The 18791-nt window shown below is 41.5% G+C and overlaps 2 protein-coding genes across 3 annotated transcripts; both read left to right on the top strand.

Moving 5' to 3' along the window:
* Positions 1-3306: 3306 nt before the first annotated feature.
* On the top strand, positions 3307-9195 carry LOC101158123 (nuclear receptor subfamily 5 group A member 2-like). Its single transcript, XM_023961153.1, has 7 exons — positions 3307-3418; positions 3514-3616; positions 3708-3849; positions 5015-5610; positions 6592-6711; positions 6861-7008; positions 7586-9195. Exons 2-7 carry the CDS (start codon positions 3515-3517, stop codon positions 7837-7839), a joined length of 1362 nt encoding a protein of 453 aa, XP_023816921.1. The 5' UTR covers positions 3307-3418; position 3514; the 3' UTR covers positions 7840-9195.
* A 3888-nt stretch (positions 9196-13083) lies between these two features.
* psmb7 (proteasome subunit beta 7) lies at positions 13084-18550 on the top strand. 2 transcript variants are annotated; one of them, XM_020707851.1, is made up of 9 exons: positions 13084-13210; positions 15743-15836; positions 16710-16807; positions 16912-17052; positions 17141-17256; positions 17359-17417; positions 17767-17918; positions 18180-18206; positions 18366-18550. In XM_020707851.1, exons 1-9 carry the CDS (start codon positions 13149-13151, stop codon positions 18475-18477), a joined length of 861 nt encoding a protein of 286 aa, XP_020563510.1. In that variant the 5' UTR covers positions 13084-13148; the 3' UTR covers positions 18478-18550. The 2 variants fall into 2 exon arrangements, with proteins under 2 accessions (XP_020563510.1, XP_004075096.1); XM_004075048.4 differs by lacking the exon at positions 18180-18206 and having other exon boundaries at positions 13085-13210.
* The last annotated feature ends 241 nt before the right edge of the window (positions 18551-18791 follow it).

The raw sequence follows: 18791 nt of genomic DNA, 5'->3' as shown, positions 1-18791 counted from the left end.
GCACTTTTTTTTTAAAGTTTTCTTTTTTTGAAAGTTCTGCATATGGTGCATAATTGGAACTATAATAAACACATTAAACACATTCATCTTTGCTGATAATTTACCATTTCTGCTAGACCTGTGTTCAGAACAAGGGTTTCTGGGGAAACCTTTTATTACTGCTCTCCTTCACTCCCTGCACCGCGCCTCTCACACCCTCTACGCTGCACGTGCTCCCTCTACTTACACCCACACAGCGGTTTTACCAGCACATACACATCCTCATTCTACAGAAGTTTCCGTCTCCCGAGGAAATACGACAAATTTACTGCCGTCTAATTATTAATTTCCATTGTATTCATTTCCATTACAAGCTGTTCTTGAGGGCACAACGCGGCCACCCGCCAGAGGATTTTTTATTACTGTTCTCCTTCACTCCTTGACACCAAACATGAACGCGCTGTCATGGTGCCTCTGTCAGATATCCTCCCCCTCCCCTCTCTGCTCCTTACTCCACCAGCTGTGACCACTCATCAAGCCTCTGCTCTACATAAGGAGACCCAGCTCCAGTATTCAACGCCAGTTCGTTGCCCCTTATGGTGACTAAGCCTGGTCTAGTCTGCTCTAGTTTAAGCGACATCATCTTCACGACTAACCGGAAAATAAATTCCATACTTACCACTCCACTTACCTGTGTCGACATTCCGAGTTCCAGCATCTGGGTCTGTCTCGTATTCAGAACATGAACGCGCACTGTTAGGCTGCATTTACACTGCAGGTCTTGATGTCTATATCCGATTTTTTTGACGACCTGCTTACATCATCTTTTAAAAGTGACCCGTATCCGATTTTTACAATTACACTATACAATACTGAAACTATCAAACATAGACGTTCTGAGGACTACATAGCAGCATTTCCGCCTTCCGCGGACCTCCTTCGGACTTTTGTGTGACTGCGGTTGTCATGGAGGCAACGCAGCGACGGAGGGAGGCGTTGCCTTGGGCGCCCAAGGCAACGCCTCCCTCCGTCGCTGCTTCACTTTCCTATTCGGAACCCTCAGCTTCCAGAGCGGGTTAAGAAAGACTCCAAAACAGTAAAACAGTCCTTTTGGGGGAGACACCTTTTTATTACGGTTCCCCGTCACACTCTCCCGCTCCTCCCTCACATCCCCTCTCCTCTCCTTACACACACACACAGCACGCGCGGTCCCCATCATACACGCCCCCACTCCGCAACACAAGCAAAGAAATAAATGGCTTCTAGCCTGTTCCAGAGCAACGGTGTCCCGCTTCATTAAATAACAGCGGTTTCCGACTACGGCTGAGGCTGAAAGGTAACACGCTGACAGCAAAATCAGCGCACAAAAGCACTTTAATAAGTCATGTAATCTCACTTGGTGGTGTCCTGAGTTGACGTCACTGACGTACGACTCGCATTTACTGGAGAATATCCGATTTGTCTGCTAACATGGCACACGCAAATGCACATAACCGATTCGTATCCGATTCATTACCACATATGAATGAGGCCTGTATCCGATCTGTGCATCGCAACGTTACGTGTCTGTATAAACAAAGGCGTAGCCTCCTGCCCCGCGTTCTTCATGGGTGTCAGGCTTAATGGCTACCGGAAAGGTGACAAAGTATCTGCAGTCTGTTTAATACTGGGAAATATATAATATTCTGAGAAGATGTCTGTACCAGAGAGCACAGGTGAAACTCGCTTGCAGCTGGAGAGCGGTCCGCTGCAGAAGAATCAACACGCACCCCCAACACACCTGTGTATGCTCCTTCCTCCTACACACACAGCGTGCTGACACACACACACACACACAGTCATTCTTCAACACCTATATAGTTAGTTCATTAGTTAGGTAGTAGTTCCTTGTTACAGTTATTTGTTCATGAAGAATACTGCGTTGTAATTGTATTCATTTGTGAATCGGCCGCCGGGGGATTTTGTGGGTTCTTTTTGGGGGTTTTTTTGGGGGGGGGTCTGGTTCATCACAGCGGTGATCAAAAATCCAACATGTCACAGCTCTACATGACACACCTATGCTAACCTAACCATTGGCCGGTGCACAAAGCTGTCCGTAAACTACTCAGTGTGAAACCTCAGGCTATTGTGATAAACATAGAGCTGATGTTCTGATGATGATAAATGTTTTTAAATCAGGGAAAATTTGTAATTTCCTGCGGCACACCTGACCGTCTCTCGAAACACTGGTTAAAACTCACTATGAATTAACAGGGCTGCACTGACACAGAGGACTGCGAGACTGCAACTTAAATAGCCTTGATTAGAAAGTGCAGGCACCTGTGCACTCCCCCACAGGTGGAGGAGGGAGGAAACATTCAGGAGGAGTGACAGCTGACCTGCAAAAAACCCAGAGGAAGTTAGAAACAGAAACAAAACCCCAAACTGTGGGAGCTCTGTTGGGTCCAACCACGCATAGCAACAGAGCAATACACACGGAAAGATCCATAAAACCAGAGTGTACATGTTTTTGGTTTTCTTTCAATGGGAATGGGAAATTGTCCATAATGTAGTATCCCCCATTGAAACCAGACTGGTTAACCCTTGTGCTATCCTAGGCACTTTAACATTGGGAGTTGGGTCATCTAGACCCACTAGACAGTGCGCTGAACCTTTTTTCTTCAATGATTTGTGATCTTCACTGGTGTCCATGGATTACATGAAATCTTTCCACCTTTATCCACCTTTGTCATGGTAGGGAGAACACGTCAATGCAAGGGTGGGGACATCTAAGATAGCACAAGGGTTAAGAGGAAACATCCCTCAATATAAAGAATTATCAACTAGCAGAAGAGGTTTAAATGGACGAAAAGAGACCTCAGACACAATCCTATTCCAGTTTGTTCAGTATTCTGAAATCATGTCTTCTTGGCCCCCAGTTGTCAGTGTGGTGAAGTGTTTCTAAAATAAGTACAGTAGATCTGACCATGACAACCAAAAAACATGCACTCATAAGCAACTTTGGTGACATTGGTGGGCAGAGGGGAAAAGAACATCAATTAAACCTAAAAAAATCGTCATTCTCTTCAGCTTCTAATACATTTAAGTCTGAACTTTAAATACCTTTTGTCACTTTTATGAGTTATCAATTCTTTTGATGAAATGTGCGTAATTTTGTTCAAATACAATGTTTGTAAATGTCCTCAAGTGTTCTAAAGGACAGTGAAGTGCAGTCCCGTGTCCTGTTACACGGAGATGAGGTGGGTGAGGACATAAATGCTCATTTAGCTGGAAAGATCTAATAGTTGGCTGGAGCCTAAACAGCATGGACAGTAGGTGTCCCTCCTCTGCAGGGACGATCTAATGACACGAGTCACATCTGACCTGTGGGATGGACACATAAAAAAACCCCACCAGCTTTGATTTCAGTCTCTCGGCTTTGTCAGCACAGATTTAGCAGGTAGGATTCTTCCGTTCCTCAGCTTGACTTTGTTTGGGATCCATTTAAATACAGAGTTTGATTCCTTGTGTGTCTGTTTCTGCTCTGCTGTGTAGAATGGAGTTTGGTTGTGAGGTGGACTTGGAGGAGCTGTGCCCAGTTTGCGGAGACAAAGTATCTGGGTACCACTACGGACTGCTCACCTGTGAAAGCTGCAAGGTGAAAATACACAGCTGTGGTGCAACAGAAGAAAAGAAATGCTAAACCTTTGCTAAAGCTGATCATTTGGGGTTTTTCTAAACGTCTGCAGGGATTTTTTAAAAGAACTGTCCAGAACAACAAGATCTACGCCTGCGTGGACAAGCAGCAGTGCAGGATCGATAAAGCTCAGAGAAAGCGCTGTCCATTCTGCAGATTTCAGAAGTGCCTCCATGTTGGGATGCGCATTGAAGGTAAGAGTCAGGAAATTTGATCATGAGAGGTCCCATATGATGACAAAACCCATGTAAAGCTGTTTTCTCACTGACTTTGTAAAGACAAGAATTTTAATGTCATCGTATTGTTCTAAGGAACCGTGTTACTTCTCCAATTAAGGGGTAACACTTAACATGTTTAGAAAAAAATGGAAATCTTCACCAAGTATTTTTGTCAAGTTTCTAGTTTAAATATATTATCACACTTGATATAAAACAAAGCTTAAGTGACTGTTCAGTGAGACACGACAACTTCTTTTGATACGATAAATCTTAAATATCTTGTTTAGTCATCTGATCTTGAAAACATCTTATTTAATAAAGCATGTTTTTTTATTTCAATAATAATTTTAAGCAAAGGTTTTATTTGTGAACAATAAATGGTTTTATTTTAGGAAACAGACTTGATTGATTAAACCTGAAAAGTTTTCTTTGACTGATAATTTTTAAGTTTCTGTTTTAATGTGTAATCTCAGTTTTATTTTAAGATGCTAATGATCTATGGTGTTGTGTTGTAATTGTATTTTTTTTGGGGGGGGGGTATAAACATACAGACAGACTTTAAAGATGTAACACTTTTGAGCTACACACCTAATTCAACACATAAAATTTTGAATTAACAGAACAAAATACCAAAATATGATTTTAGTGCTGATTTCAAGATGACAGTTTTTCTTTTAAGAGCAGGACATCACAACTTTTTTTTTAAAGAAATTGTACCAAAATAAAAGTTATTAGTTCCATTGGCAGAATTTATTTTAATTAAAATAAAGTGAAAACATCTTCAATTCTCCTTTTTTTTATCTTGATTTTAGAAGGATATTTTTCACGGAAGATTTGCTGCATCATTGAATTTACCTTTAAAAAAAGCGAACGAGAGACTTAAAAACAATGAACAGCAGGTACCAGGCATGAGTGCAAACTCCATCCGGTCTTGTGGAAAGCTGCATGTGATTAAATTAGTGTTCAGTGTCACAGTTTTTTACTGGAATGCTGCGTCTTTAAAGAACACCCAAAGCTTTATCTGTCTATTCCTTTGGAGTTATTCTTGGCATCTGATCTGGCCCTGAGATTTTCTTTGCTCTTCAAAATAAAATGTACATTACTTGTTAAAAATGTTACTGGCTTTTTCTTTTCTCTCCAGCTGTTCGTGCAGATCGAATGAGAGGCGGTAGAAACAAATTTGGCCCCACGTACAAGCGTGACCGGGCCCTCAAGCAGCAGCAAAGAGAGGCTTACATACGAGCTCACAGATTCAGAACCGAGAGCGGCACTCCTGTGGCCTCATGGATCCAAAATGGAGATTTTACCTTTACAGAGAGCCTAAACACAGTTACCATCCAAAAGTTATCAACGCCCTCGCTTCAGTCCTTCGGCCCCACTGGTGCCATCCAGAACTTATGCAGTTCTGCTTCCAGCTGGACCATCAAGTCCATGTACAGCAACACATATGCAGGTTCAGCAGTTGTTGATGCAGTGACCCTAATGGAGCCCTGTGACCCGTGCTCCAAACTCAGATTTACACAGGATCCTAGAATGCCTCCACTGGTGATGGAGTTTCTGCTTTACGATCCAGACGAGCTCCAGCTACAAAGAAACACGGATGTTCATTTTCAGCAGGAGTTGACCGGCTGCTGCTCGTACCGCAGCACCTTCAAACAGGTGTATGCCATGGTGGACCTGCTGCTGCACGCCATCGTGGAGTGGGCACGCATGTCCGCCTTGTTTAAGCAGCTTCAGGTAAGATCTGCTGACTGATTAAAACCTCCGGGAACAAAATGATCCTTTGAAGGTAAAATGATTCCTGGATCTGACAGAAGTGATCTTCTACGGGTGAAATTCTTTGACATTAGAGGCAACCTGCACTGAAAATGACACATTTTAAAGAATCTCAGAGTTCTCTGGGTCCAGTATTTGGTTGTCCTTGTTAAAAATCCTCTGAGATGATGTGGACCCTGTTGGCATGCATCTATAAGTTAAAATGGTGGGCATGCATTGAGCTGTAACAGTGACCATGAATGACTAGGTGCGAGACAGTGTGATCATGCAGTATGACTGACACAGCTCACATCAGGGAAACAGGAGCTGCTAATCATTTTATAATGAACTGCATGAGCGGCAGGTTGGCGTAGTGGCTGGTGTTCCCACCTCATAACGAAAAGGTTAGAATCGTGGCCGGGACCTTCCTGTGTGGAGTTTGCATGTTCTCTCCGTGCATGTGTGGGGTTTCTCTGGGGACTTTAGCTTCTTCCCACAGTCCAAAGACATGCTTCAGAGGTTAATTGATGACTCTAAATCAGAGGTCTCAGACTCCAGGCCTCAAAGTGTCGGCATCCTGCTGGTTTTCCAGAAACTCAGCCCTACTTGTACGGATTCACTGGATCAGGGATTCAAGGCCTGGTGTTTGACACTTGTGCTCTAAATTGTCTCTAAGTGTGCACGTGAGTGTGACCCTGCAACAGAGTGGCAAATTTTGGTTGAACCCTGCCTTCACCCAGTAGCTGGGATAAGCTCCAGCAACCCCTTGACCCCAAAAATGATTTATTGGGTTCAGAAAATAGATGGATGGAAGTAACAGTATTTTGCAAATATAAGCTCTACCTCTGGTCTTCACTGGCATCATGATTGTTTTTTAAAAAATGTTATAAAGGCAATTCTTTAAATAAACCTGTGTTTTAATGTCTTCCGTTACTGTCTTACTGTTGTGCTCTTACACTGAAGATCAGTGACCAGATGAAGCTTCTGCATCACTGCTGGAGTGAACTGTTGGCCCTGGACATCATCTCTGGACAAATTCTGTATGACAGACAGGCCAGTCTTCTCCTTATTGGAGACCATGAGGTGGGCCACTCACCACAAAAACATCCACACTTGTGCTTTCATCTATTTTCTCTAGCAAGTCAGATTTTTTTTAAATACAAGTTGCACATTTTGGTAAGAAAGGTTGAATTATTGTAGTTTTGTTTGGGTGCGTATTTGTGTTGTTTTAGGTTGAGCTGCCCTGCACAGACCACCCTCCTGGTCCGTCTTTGTTTGATCTGTCTCAAAGAGGGCAGGCGCTTGTTGAAAAGCTTCACATCCTAAAGGTGGACCATCAAGAATTGGCCTCCATCAAGTATCTGATCCTTTTCAATCCAGGTTTGTGACGAGTTTTGCAAATCCTTTGTTGACTCAAACAATCTTTTGATCTGGATGGGCTATTCTTTTCCTCTGATGCTTCATGAAAGTGCTTGAAAAACATAAACCGTTACTAAATAGTTACAGAACAACAGTGATTCATCTCAGATTACATCAGAAACGGTAAAAATTATCCTCCAACTGGGTTTAAGGACAATGTTTTCTTTATATTTGAGACCACAGCTCACAGTAGAAAGTAGGCTTACAAGTAAGTTTAGTAGCAGACACTCATGCACGAAATTTTGAATTTATTAAAGGAATCATTGATTACGGCTGTTTACAATTGAATCCATCCATTTTCTACCCTGGGTGGCAGGGCCAGCCTTCTCAGTGAGGCAATGAGGCACTCCCAGCTGCCAGTTTCAGCTCTTTCAGGAGACGCAGACTTTTATTTTTCTCTTCTTGGATCAAAACGCCTGTGATAACCTCCCTTTCCAGAATAGAAAACTTCTATAAATTCCCAGAGGTTTTCCCTGAACTTTTTCCCCCCAATAATTATTGTAGCTGTTTCCTTCTGCCTCTCCATCCCCCCTCACAGCTGCAAAGGAGCTTGAAGACCCCGGTTTCATCGAGAAGGTGAAGCTGCAGGTTGGTGGAGCCCTGCTGGAGTACACGAGGACCGCCTGCCCCCAGCTTCCGAACCGTTTGGCTCACCTGCTAGAGTTCCTGTCAGAGTTACGTCCTCTCAGCTGTCTGGCTGAGGAGTACCTGTACTGCAGACACCTGAGGGGGGAGGTGCCCTGCAACAGCCTCCTGGATGAAATGCTGCACGCCAAACACAACTGCCCGTGAAGACCCATCACTGCAGCTCACAACAGTTCAGTGCTTGAAAATTTGTGTCTGAAGTTCAAAAACAGTTTATGAAGCAAAAACATTTCAAGACTGAATAAATTTGATCTTTAAAGAGAACATGTTTGGTGGGACTTCCAGTTTGTATTTGACATTTGGAAATTCAAATTGTAGGTATGCACAGTGGTGTAGTGGTCAGCACTCGTCCCTCTCAGCGAGAAGACTCTGGTTCAAATCCCGACTGGCTGGTGACCAAACCAGAGAGTATCCTGCCTTCACCCAACAGTGGCTGGGATAGGCTCCAGCAACACCATGACCCCAACGTGGATGAAGCAAATATAGAAGATGGATGGCGATCCTAACTGTGCATTCTCTCTGTCAATTGGATCGGGTGGAGCACCAGCATGAACACAAAAAGCTTTACATTTCATGATCTAAACCAGTGGTTCCCAAACTGAGGGGGCGTGGGTGTGGAGGTATTGCAGGGGGGGCGCGGCAAGGCTACGGCTTGAAGCAAGCCCACACCAGTCACTGAAAAGATGTGGACATTAAAGGTGCAGTTTTTGCAGAGTTAAATGTTCAGGATTTTGTTATTTTCTTCAGAGAGCTGGTAAAGTGTAAAAGGCCACTTTCATGCAGAAATGGAGTTTATAAGAAGATGTGTTGAAAGCCATGAACACCATTACATGGTAAAATTTTATGATACATGATGCAGTGTCACTTTTAAAAATTGTGAAGGGGATTTGTTTTGTTTTTTTAGTTTTTTTCAGGCAGAAGTTGCCATTTTGTGTGACTTACAATGTTAAGTAAAGTCCAGTGGAGTTTAGAAACAAAGGATTTGTATGTTTGTGTCAGTGTGGGGGGGTTCGAAAATATTCTAATCTTCAGAAAGGGGGGCCCTGCAGAAAAAGTTTGGGAACCACTGATCTAAACTATAGAATATTCTTTCCTTTTCAGCCAAACAAATCATATCTCCATTGTATCATTCTTCAGCTTTCTATCAGCTTTCTGTTTATTTTTTAGGATGACAGTGTAGAACCTGCAGTCACGAGTGTTTGTTAGAGGCATCCAATAAAGACCAGTGACTGTTTGTGCCAAACATGATTGTTTCCTGTGTTCTCCCTGACTTCTGGGCATCCGACAAACAAGAACATCTTGGAAAAAGTGTTGTTGATCTTTGCCCTTTTCAGGAAGTCTGTCATGATACTGAACTGTTCACCTGCTATGACCACAAACATCGTTGGTAAACCAATCACAAGAGTTTCAGATGCGGTGAGCATCATGTCTCAGTCAGTCCAATCAAACAGGCTTAACATGGTCTGTTTAGGAACCACAAACCTAAATGAATGAAAAGATATGACCATTTCAAATATACCCCTTGTGCTATCCTAGGCACTTTAACATTGGGAGCTGGGTCATCTAGACCAGTGTTTTTCAACCTTTTTTGAGCCACGGCACACTTTAACCCTGACAAAAATCCCGCGGCACACCAGCATCCAAAAAAAAAAAAAAAAAGCAGAAATTCATGGTCTGTATTGACCGCCCCCCGTTGTTGCGACTGTTTTTTTCTAAGAGATGAACGGTATTTTTGTTGGAACTGAGCGACTTTATCAGCAGAATTAAGAACAAGGAAGTGAAGACTTTAACCACTTCTGATTGGTCAGACTGATGACGTGTGATTAAGCCTTCAAGAATGATTGGCGGAGACAGTTAAAGGGGCGGGACTTTTCATTACACAGTTATGGCTACAGCTAAATCGCAGTACCTGCATTCTTATCAAAATTTCTTTAATAGAATTAAATAAACACAAAGAAAAAGTCATTTTAAGATCTTTTATATTCCTAACTACTCAGTGTTTTATCAGGGCCTGATGAACACAGAGCTGAAATCCTGGAGATGGAAAATGTTTTTAGATCAGTGAATGAGGGCAATTTCCCATGGCACACTTGACCATCTCCCACGGCACACTAGTGTGCCGCGGCACACTCGTTGAAAAACACTGATCTAGACCCCACTAGACAGTGCTCTGAACCTTTTTTCTTCAATGATTTGTGATCTTCACTGGTGTCCATGGATTACATGAAATCTTTCCACCTTTATCCACCTTTGTCATGGTAGGGAGAACACGTCAATGGTCATCTTGACCCCAAAGGATAGCACAAGCGATACTGAACACTTTCAAAAGCTGCAGACTAAAATAAAAATACCTTTATGTCAGTAACTCAGACAAATAATGCCTTTACCGCAAATAAAATTGAAAAAGTAGTTTAAAGTTGGCTTTGTGTTACATTCAGTGCTATGCGTAATCTGCTTTTTTTGTTTTAATCAAGATTGGTTTAAAAAAGCCAATGTTTTAAAATTATCCAAGGATAAACCTTTTTACGGTGAAAAAGTCTTACACATCAAAGGTTATGGTTTATATGGTTAATGTGCTACAGGATCCTTATTCTAAAATAAATTCATTCAGTTAATAGCTTTTGGTTTAAAAAGCAAAGTATGAATTAGAATTTTACACATGGTATGGTTAAAAACGCTTTTGGGTGGGAGTTTTCTTCAGATGCCATCACACATGAAACAACAAAAAGTTGTGCTGTGTTATACAGCATCTTTATTTTTTTGATAAATATATATATATATATATATTTTAGATATTAAGCAAGAGCTGATGGGGTCATTATAGGATATTTATTGGGGGAGAAACCTGTTTTCTTTTGTTGTTTTTTTATTTGCCGTTCCTGTAGATCCACTTCCATGTTAAAATCATCCATCATGAAATCTGTGTTATTGATTTAAAGCTGTTGGTACTGATAACAGCTTCAGCCATCTGGTTAGTTCGCTCTGCTTAATCACCATAATGCATCCTTCATTTTTGGATTCTCCACTATCTAATCTCCTCCACCTGACTGAAGCACATCAGCAGACCTTGACATCTAGCTCGCCTGACGGATGCACCTGTGCTGTTCAAGGCCACGGGCTGCTGGCAGATTAAGGACGAATCCAGCAGCAGGAGACAATAAATCGAAGCAAGAGCGATATTTTTAATTTCATTTTTTAAATATCTTTTTTTTTAAATGAAGCAATAGATTGACTTACTTCTGATCAACTCTACTTTGCTTAATTACAAGGATCAGTAGACTTTTGTTTAAAGGTTCTTTTTTAAGTGTTATTTTGTTTTCAAGTTTCTGCAATGGTCTAAAATTTGACCGAGGCTCATCCCCTGGACACATGAAAAGGTTTGATCCAAAAATTGTTGGCTGTAAAGCCTGAGTTCTTAGAAAAAAAATCCTGCTTTTCTTATTGTTTTAAATGTTCTTTTCTTTGAATCTTGTCCCTTCTGTCATGTCAGCTGTGTTTTTAAGGTAATGTTGGTTATTTAAACCAACATTTAGTTTGAGCAGCCTCCTTTAAGTCCCCAAATTTTATTCCCACACGTGAACCAAGAAATACAGCCATTGTCCAACTTTAACCCCTTCACGGCTGATTTAATTTCCAATTATTAAAAAAAACACACTTTAGTGTTTTTTCCATTCAAGGTAGTGGTGTAACAGTTAATTGATAAATCAATTTATATTTCTACCATCCAACCAGATCGATCTGTCTGAGGCAGGTTGATAATCAAATCAACCTATAACACTGGAAAATGGTTTCAAGATGAAAAAAATGGATTGTAATTGATATTGGAAAATACCATTTGGATTGACAAAAATTGGTTTATTTTACTATAAAGTAAAAATCGGAGTCACACTGGTTGAATTTTTGGCTAAAGATGTCCTGGATCGATTTTAGGTCAGTAAATCGGATCGTTCAAAATAAACTTATATCGACTATGAATCATATTGTCAACCGCAAACTATAGTTTGAATCCAATTGTTGGTCAAATGACTGGTTACACCCCTAATTCAAGGTGATGTTAAACTGAGTAGAGTCCTGGATTTTGCCACAAAGGCATGGAGGGATTAAGTCTGACAAAATCTCAAGATTAGCCTAGTAACAACATATTTGATGATTCTGGGTTTTTTTCTTTCTATAATGTGTGTATGCTGATCTTTGGGTGAACTCAACAACACTCTTTTTTTCTGTCAATCTGTTGGGCAAAGTTAGCTCAGTCCAGTCCAAATGGACATTTCATGCCCAATGTTTGGCATTAGGAATCACATGGGTGACATCATAGATTACTGATCCAGAGCAAGTCCTCACGTTCCAGTGCCAATTTGAAGACGACCCAGAAGCTCAGACAGTAGATAAACATCAACATTCTAAAATCCTTAGATGGGTGACACAAAGTCTGAAGCTTTGTTCAGCCCAACTATTGATCAACCCAACTGCCCATCAGAAAAATTCCCAATTTTCTTCAGTACCACAGATTTACAAAACCCTTACGGAGTTTGAACTTCCTGTAAACTACAGCGTCTCTTTTTGACAATGGTGGCAACTGTCCATAGAAATAGATTATTTTGTGACCAGTGCTCTCTATGCTTAAATCTATGATGCATATGAGAATTATAAACCCAAGTTTAAAGTTAAAAAATATATCTTAACTGATGGGAGTGGTTGTAGTTATTTAGCAACTCACTATTATTAGTTTTAAATTGGTATGAATACATCTGTGTTTCTATGGTTTTTACAGCTGTAAGATGCATTTATGTTCTGAAGGGGGATAAAGCTTTGGTAAAAGAAAGAAAATAGAAAAAGAAAAAAGTAAATGAAATAGTTTCCAAGTAGCTCCTTCAGATTAAGTTTAAAAAAATGTTCTTTAAAGGATGGACTAAGTACTTCTGGGTTAACTCACAGATTGGATTCTGTTTTTGCATTATGATGCATTTGGATTCCTCCGTTTTTTTCACGCTCTAATAATCAAAAGCACGAATCTCTATATCTGCATCCTCTTCGCAAACGGCTAACACCTATAAATGTTTGTTTGCATATGTGCAGTAGTTTCATCACAATATTCACTCAATTCAATCTTTACTCGTCTAGTTTCTTATGATTTTCCAGCTCTAAGAGTCCAGGCTTGACTTATACTATACGACACATACGACAAGGGGTTTGAAAAACACAATCTCTCTACAATTTATCGTTTTACTTTACATGAAATGCGCGTTTTAGAAATATTGAGATTCAACAATTAGACTTTACAACCTTTTTGGTTGTATTTGTATTTGGTCAAATCAGTGACAAAAACCTAAAAGAGCGTCGACCGAATCGCCAATGATCAAGTTTCGGGCGCCTGTTTTACGTGGGGTCTTTGAATGCAGCATCTCTAGCGCCTCGCTGCATTCATTTCCGGGAAACGAGGCTCTTCATCCACAAAGATGGCGACACTGGCAGTGAGACGGGCTCCTCTCGGCGGTTTCAGTTTCGAAAACTGCAAGAGGTAAAGGCTTTCATTAAACATAATTTAGGCCGTTTTCTAGACAACGTCAGACTACACACGGTTCTGTTATTTAGTCCGGGTTAATGTGTGTTGTCGGTCCTTTTCTGGCCTCGTTAGCTTCTGTGTCGTTCACAATACAATGACTCAGGAGTTTCTGTATGCCGGCATCACCGGAAGGATTTTTCCTCGTTTCAAATAAGCGACAGTAATTTGAGTTTATTTATTTATTCTTTAATAAACATGCATTAATGTTAACTGGTATTTGTAGTTCAGCTAGACAGAAACCACAGTCGTAAACATTTCGTTTCGGGGCGTTAGTCCATGTTTTACAATATTAATTAAAATGAGCGTTTTTCGGTTCGGGCCTGTCGGAACAGAAAAAGCTAAGAAATGTTTTTAGGAAAAAGCTACAGAAATAATCAGTAATAAGTGAGATGAACAAACTAAAAACGAACCAAAAGGCCTTCTATTTAACTGCTTAAAGTCAAGGCTATCTGATAAAATACACAAATGGATAAAAATAACAAACACTCAAAAACAAAGAAAAAAGCCTCCATCTAACCACTAGAATCAAATTTTGTCTTTAAGCTTCTCAACTTTAGCTGCTTTACAGTTATATTTGCTTACAAAGAAGGCAAACTATTTGTCTTTCAGGAAAGACTGCAGGGTAACACAGCGAATCTTTTTTTTAAATTTAGGGAATAAAACGGTTGGGGGGAAAAAAAAAGGATTAAATGAAAGTAGTTTTCTTATTAATTGTTGTTTTATTTAGCTTTTTTTGTTTTATCCGCCACACCTTAAAAGTTGGAGGCGGCTGAAGTTAGCCTTCTGGTTGTTAGCCTCCACTTTGACATGAAGGGAAAATCTTCATCACAAAGTCTTCAGTTTAAACCAGCTTCAAATATTTGACAGAGAATGATGATTCAATCAAACAACGATGCCGAGCTGCTGAAGATGTTTCTGAACTGAGGAAACTTGTAAAAGGGACATTTAGGAATGTTTCCTACAGAAAGGCTGAATTCAGCAGGAATATTGCAGCTTTGAAAGGAAACCCTGATGGACTGAAAAACTTCAAACATTTGTTCAAATGTTTATTCTTGTTTGGTTTGTGGAAGAAGCTAATGAGGACTCATAGATCCTCATGTTATATAGTTTTCTTGGTGATGTTGGCAGTTGTCCTGGTAGTGTTCCTGTTGTGCGTTTGAGTGTGTGTGTGTGGCGCACAGTTCCATGTGTTTTACTTGATGTGACATTAAATACTGTCTAAAAGTTTTAAATTGTACTGAATTAATTTAAAGTTAAAGTTAGATATTAATTACATGCAGATCATCGGCTACTTAAAAATATATCACACTGAATATTAAGACATCATTTTTTCTCTGGACCTTAACTTCAAGCATTTTTGTCTGACTGGACCTCTTTAAATTTTATTTGAAGGTCCCTGCTCTAGTGAGTGGGACATCTGTTGGACGCAAAAATATCAGTTGATATGAATTAAATTTGTTCTATATTTAACACAAAACCTGTGAATAAAGCTGTCAGTAAAATATAGAAATATCCAAAACATGTATGTTCTAGGTAGTGATGGAGAAACCAAAGCTTTCTGAACCAAAATGAATCAGGGGGCTGTGAATCTGTATTTACTGGTACTGACAGTATAGAAAATTATAATTTGGAATTGATGATCTTTCCTAGTGGGGAGTGAACAATGACTGTGCTTTCTATAACATTTAGATATGGCCAGTGATTATAGTTTAGGGCAGAGGTGGGCACTGAGGGCCGCGTTCCTGCATGTTTTCCAGCATACCCTGCTCTGGCATGTTCTAATTGGCTGGACACACCTGAACCAGGTAATCAGCCATGAGTAGGGCAAGATTATTGGCTGGACACACCTGAACCAGGTAATCAGTCATGAGTAGGGCAAGACTATCTGGAAATCATGCAGACACACCGGCCCTCGAGGCCTGGAATTGCCCACCCCTGGTTTAGGGGCACATCATTGGTTTGTAATTAAAAACAACAAATTCACTGACCAGAGCTCTCCATCAAACACCCACATTTTAAATGAAGTCTGAGGGATTAATCTGTCAAAATCCACACCACTTCCTGAATTAGTCACATGGTACAGCTGGGCAGCGAGGATTTGGGAGTCATCATTTTCAGCTCCTCTCCTAAATGCAGCAAGCCTCGATATTGGCACGGCCAAAAGACCCCCTACTTTACTCGGCCTCAAAGCCTCGATACGGAACGTCACTACATTTGTGTAAAATATATAAATAAACTTTGAATTAAGAGGCAAATGAGTTCTTGTTGATGTTGTTTCAAATGCCACACAGTGAAGAAAACTAGAATTTCAATTTTTACATATTCAAAGTAAAGTTATGTTAGTTGTTAAGGTGGATTGTAAATCCTCCACTCTGATTTTTAACTTTTAGCTTTAATTTCTGTTTGTCCATTGTTATTGTGGCTTTAATATTCACAATTTATTTTAGTGCTCATGACTTTTTGTTTGATTGACTTCTTTGTTTCCAGAAATTCTATTTTGGAAAGTGAAGCAAACAAAGTGGGCTTTAGCGTGCCAACGGCAAGAAAAACAGGAACGACCATTTGTGGTGTTGTGTTCAAGGTGAGTGAGTGAGTGAAAGCTGCGCCGATCGCCTGAAGAGCTCATCATATTGTTCTATCAGTTTGTAAATACTCAGCACATATTGATTGACCTGTCAAAAAGCTGTAAATAATCATAATCGTCTTTGCTTGTTCTGATAACAGAAGAAAATCAGTTTTCATTGCTTTATTAATCAGTGTCGTCTATCGCCATCTGCTGGTAGCTTCCTGTTATTGCTGATGGATGCTGCATAAAACCGACTAAATGAATTTGCACTGAGGCTTTCTGTTCAACTCATGATCTTTAGGTATCTTCAATATTATCCCAAACCACTGTCATTCTGTCCTGCGGCATCCTGGACTGCAGGATGCTTGTTGTTTCTTACTGCGCCTTCAAGTGAAAATATTGTCCCCGCCACAAATTCAAAAACTCCTCGAGTATCTTTGGGAAGCTAAGTGGAAAAAAAATATTTGAAATAAAGTTTGTACAATTTGAACGGCGTTAGCGTGGCGAGCTCATCAAAGTAGCATTGTACTTTTGCTCGCAGTCTTTTCAATGAAATGGACTAAATTTAATTCATGCATCGTGGGCTCAAGCTGAACAAAACAATTTGACAGATGATAGGAACATATGAGGAATGTGGGTGTGGTTAACAAAAGTCCTCCGTTGCCAAAGAAATCCAAAAGGGGCAAAGGGGGCGGGTCGTGCCTGCAGACTATGCAGGCTATTGCTCACGGCTTAAATATATCTACCGTAGTTGTTTAGATAGAAATTGAATTTTATTATTATGCTAAGTACAGAAACTGATGATTCTTAGTTTTTGGTCGTCTGTTAAACCATTTGACTTGAATGGAGCTGATTCTTTCTGAAGTAATGTTGTGGATCTGTGTGAAGGATGGCATTGTCCTTGGAGCGGACACTCGAGCCACTGAGGGTATGGTTGTAGCTGACAAGAACTGCTCTAAAATCCACTACATCTCCCCCAACATTTAGTAAGTACGGCAGAATGCAGGCCTCATTCTGATGAGCACTGAAACAAGCCCACAGGCTGCACCACAGTAAAAGCGTGTGAGCTCAAACTTTCTGCCTGTTCCAGTTGTTGTGGGGCGGGAACGGCCGCCGACACCGAGATGACCACGCAGATCATCTCCTCCAACCTGGAGCTGCACGCCCTGTCCACCGGCAGGCAGCCTCGCGTGGCCACAGCCAACCGCATGCTCAAGCAGATGCTCTTCAGGTTTGTGAGCTCTTTGCTGAAACTCTTTACTTTCAGAGTGAGATGGAAATGCAGCTGTGCGTGACTGTGGTACTGTGTGTTGGTGCAGGTATCAGGGTTACATTGGTGCCGCTCTGGTCCTGGGTGGAGTGGACTGTAACGGACCTCATCTCTACAGTATCTACCCTCACGGCTCCACTGATAAGCTTCCTTATGTCACCATGGGTTAGTCCTTCTTCATCAAACTCCCTTACCCGATGATCCTCAGCAGCAGCAGCAGCAGCGTGGGGACTGATATCTGATCAAAGCTGGGTTTTGTCTCTTCAGGCTCCGGCTCCCTGGCTGCCATGGCCGTGTTTGAAGATCGTTACAAGACGGGCATGGAGGTGGGTCATAGCTCCCAGAACAAGTCTGGTCTTCATTTTCTTTCCTCATGATCGACTGGAACTGTAATTATCTAAACTTTGAGGATGGAAAAACGGTGAACATTTCAGGATAAATGATCCAAATTAATCGTGATGTTTGTGTTTTGTTTGTTGCTGAAGTTAACCATGAAGTTGACTGAAAAATGTGAAAGTGTGACATAGTCTGAAGTGGTAAAAATCATTTTTCTTGGTGTTTAGATGAAGTAGTAAGATTCAGGTTGGAGTTGTGAATCGCTGGTCTCGATCTGGACCGGTCCACAGCCCTAGTCCTGCTGCCTGTCGCTCTGCACTGACGTTCTGTTCACCGTAGGAGGAGGAAGCCAAGCAGCTGGTCCGTGATGCTATTGCTGCTGGGATCTTCAACGACCTGGGCTCCGGCAGCAACATCGACCTGTGTGTCATCACCAAGGGCAACGTGGACTACATCCGGCCCCATGACGAGGCCAACAAGAAGGGTGTCAGGTAAAAGCAGACTCTCTGCTGCACATCAGGCCTGCTTTTCTGATGCACGTCATTTGAACAGCAGGCAGCTCCGGTGCGTGACATCACACCGCACTGTGGCTGATTGCAGATCAGCTTGGGGTTGAAATGAAAGGCAGCCATGTTTGGCTGCATGATGCAGAAGAACCCTCTTTGAGGGTCTCAGACTTTCCTATGAACTAGATCCTGAACCGGTGTGTGTGAGCAGCAGCTGACCTTGTCTTGTTGCTGTTCTGCTTAAAGGCATGGCGAGCTTGAAGGCGTGCAGCTGTGAGTACACCAGGGTGTGATCTGATAGACTCCTACTAACCAGCTCAGCAGTATTAACATGGCTTTGACCTCACATGCCTCCAGTGCATGTCTGCGTGCAGTGATGCAGCTCTGTACGTTTAACTTGGATCTGGACTCAGCTGTGTTTTGTTCTTGCAGAACCGGTGACTACAGATACAAAAGAGGAACCACGGCCGTGCTGAGCAAGGTGGTGAACCCTCTTGACCTGGAGCTGCTAGAAGAGACGGTCCAAACCATGGACACCTCCTGAGCCCACAGTCTCTGGTTTCCTGACACTCTTGTTGTACGTCAATGGTTTGCAATAAAGCTTTGAGTTGGTGACATGTTTCTGTCTGAAGGTCCACCAGGTTCAGTCCGACGTTCTGATCCGAACACAGAGGTGCATCAGTCAGAATGTTTCCTGTTTTACTGTCTTCACAATGGTGGGGAAATGAATCATCCGAATCCTGGAGTCAGTCAGTTTCACATGTGATGATGAGGAACACGACTAAAGCCAATCTAGAGCAGTAAACGGCCTGGATGCTACCATGTTGGAACAGAGGGTAAAGTGGAACACTCAATGCT

The sequence above is a fragment of the Oryzias latipes genome, chromosome 12 (genome assembly GCF_002234675.1).
Source record: "Oryzias latipes chromosome 12, ASM223467v1".
In the NCBI taxonomy this organism is placed as follows: domain Eukaryota; kingdom Metazoa; phylum Chordata; class Actinopteri; order Beloniformes; family Adrianichthyidae; genus Oryzias; species Oryzias latipes.
The sequence above is the reverse complement of the archived record's forward strand: the minus strand, read 5'-3'. Positions and strand labels throughout refer to the sequence as shown.

Coding starts and splice junctions, on each gene's coding strand:
- LOC101158123 (XM_023961153.1), top strand. CDS start 3,515: ATGGAGTTTGGTTGTGAGGTGGACTTGGAGGAGCTGTGCCCAGTTTGC. Junction 6,712..6,860: donor TCCTTATTGGAGACCATGAG/GTGGGCCACTCA, acceptor GTGTTGTTTTAG/GTTGAGCTGCCCTGCACAGA. Junction 7,009..7,585: donor TCTGATCCTTTTCAATCCAG/GTTTGTGACGAG, acceptor CCCCCCTCACAG/CTGCAAAGGAGCTTGAAGAC.
- psmb7 (XM_020707851.1), top strand. CDS start 13,149: ATGGCGACACTGGCAGTGAGACGGGCTCCTCTCGGCGGTTTCAGTTTC. Junction 15,837..16,709: donor TTTGTGGTGTTGTGTTCAAG/GTGAGTGAGTGA, acceptor ATCTGTGTGAAG/GATGGCATTGTCCTTGGAGC. Junction 16,808..16,911: donor TACATCTCCCCCAACATTTA/GTAAGTACGGCA, acceptor TGCCTGTTCCAG/TTGTTGTGGGGCGGGAACGG.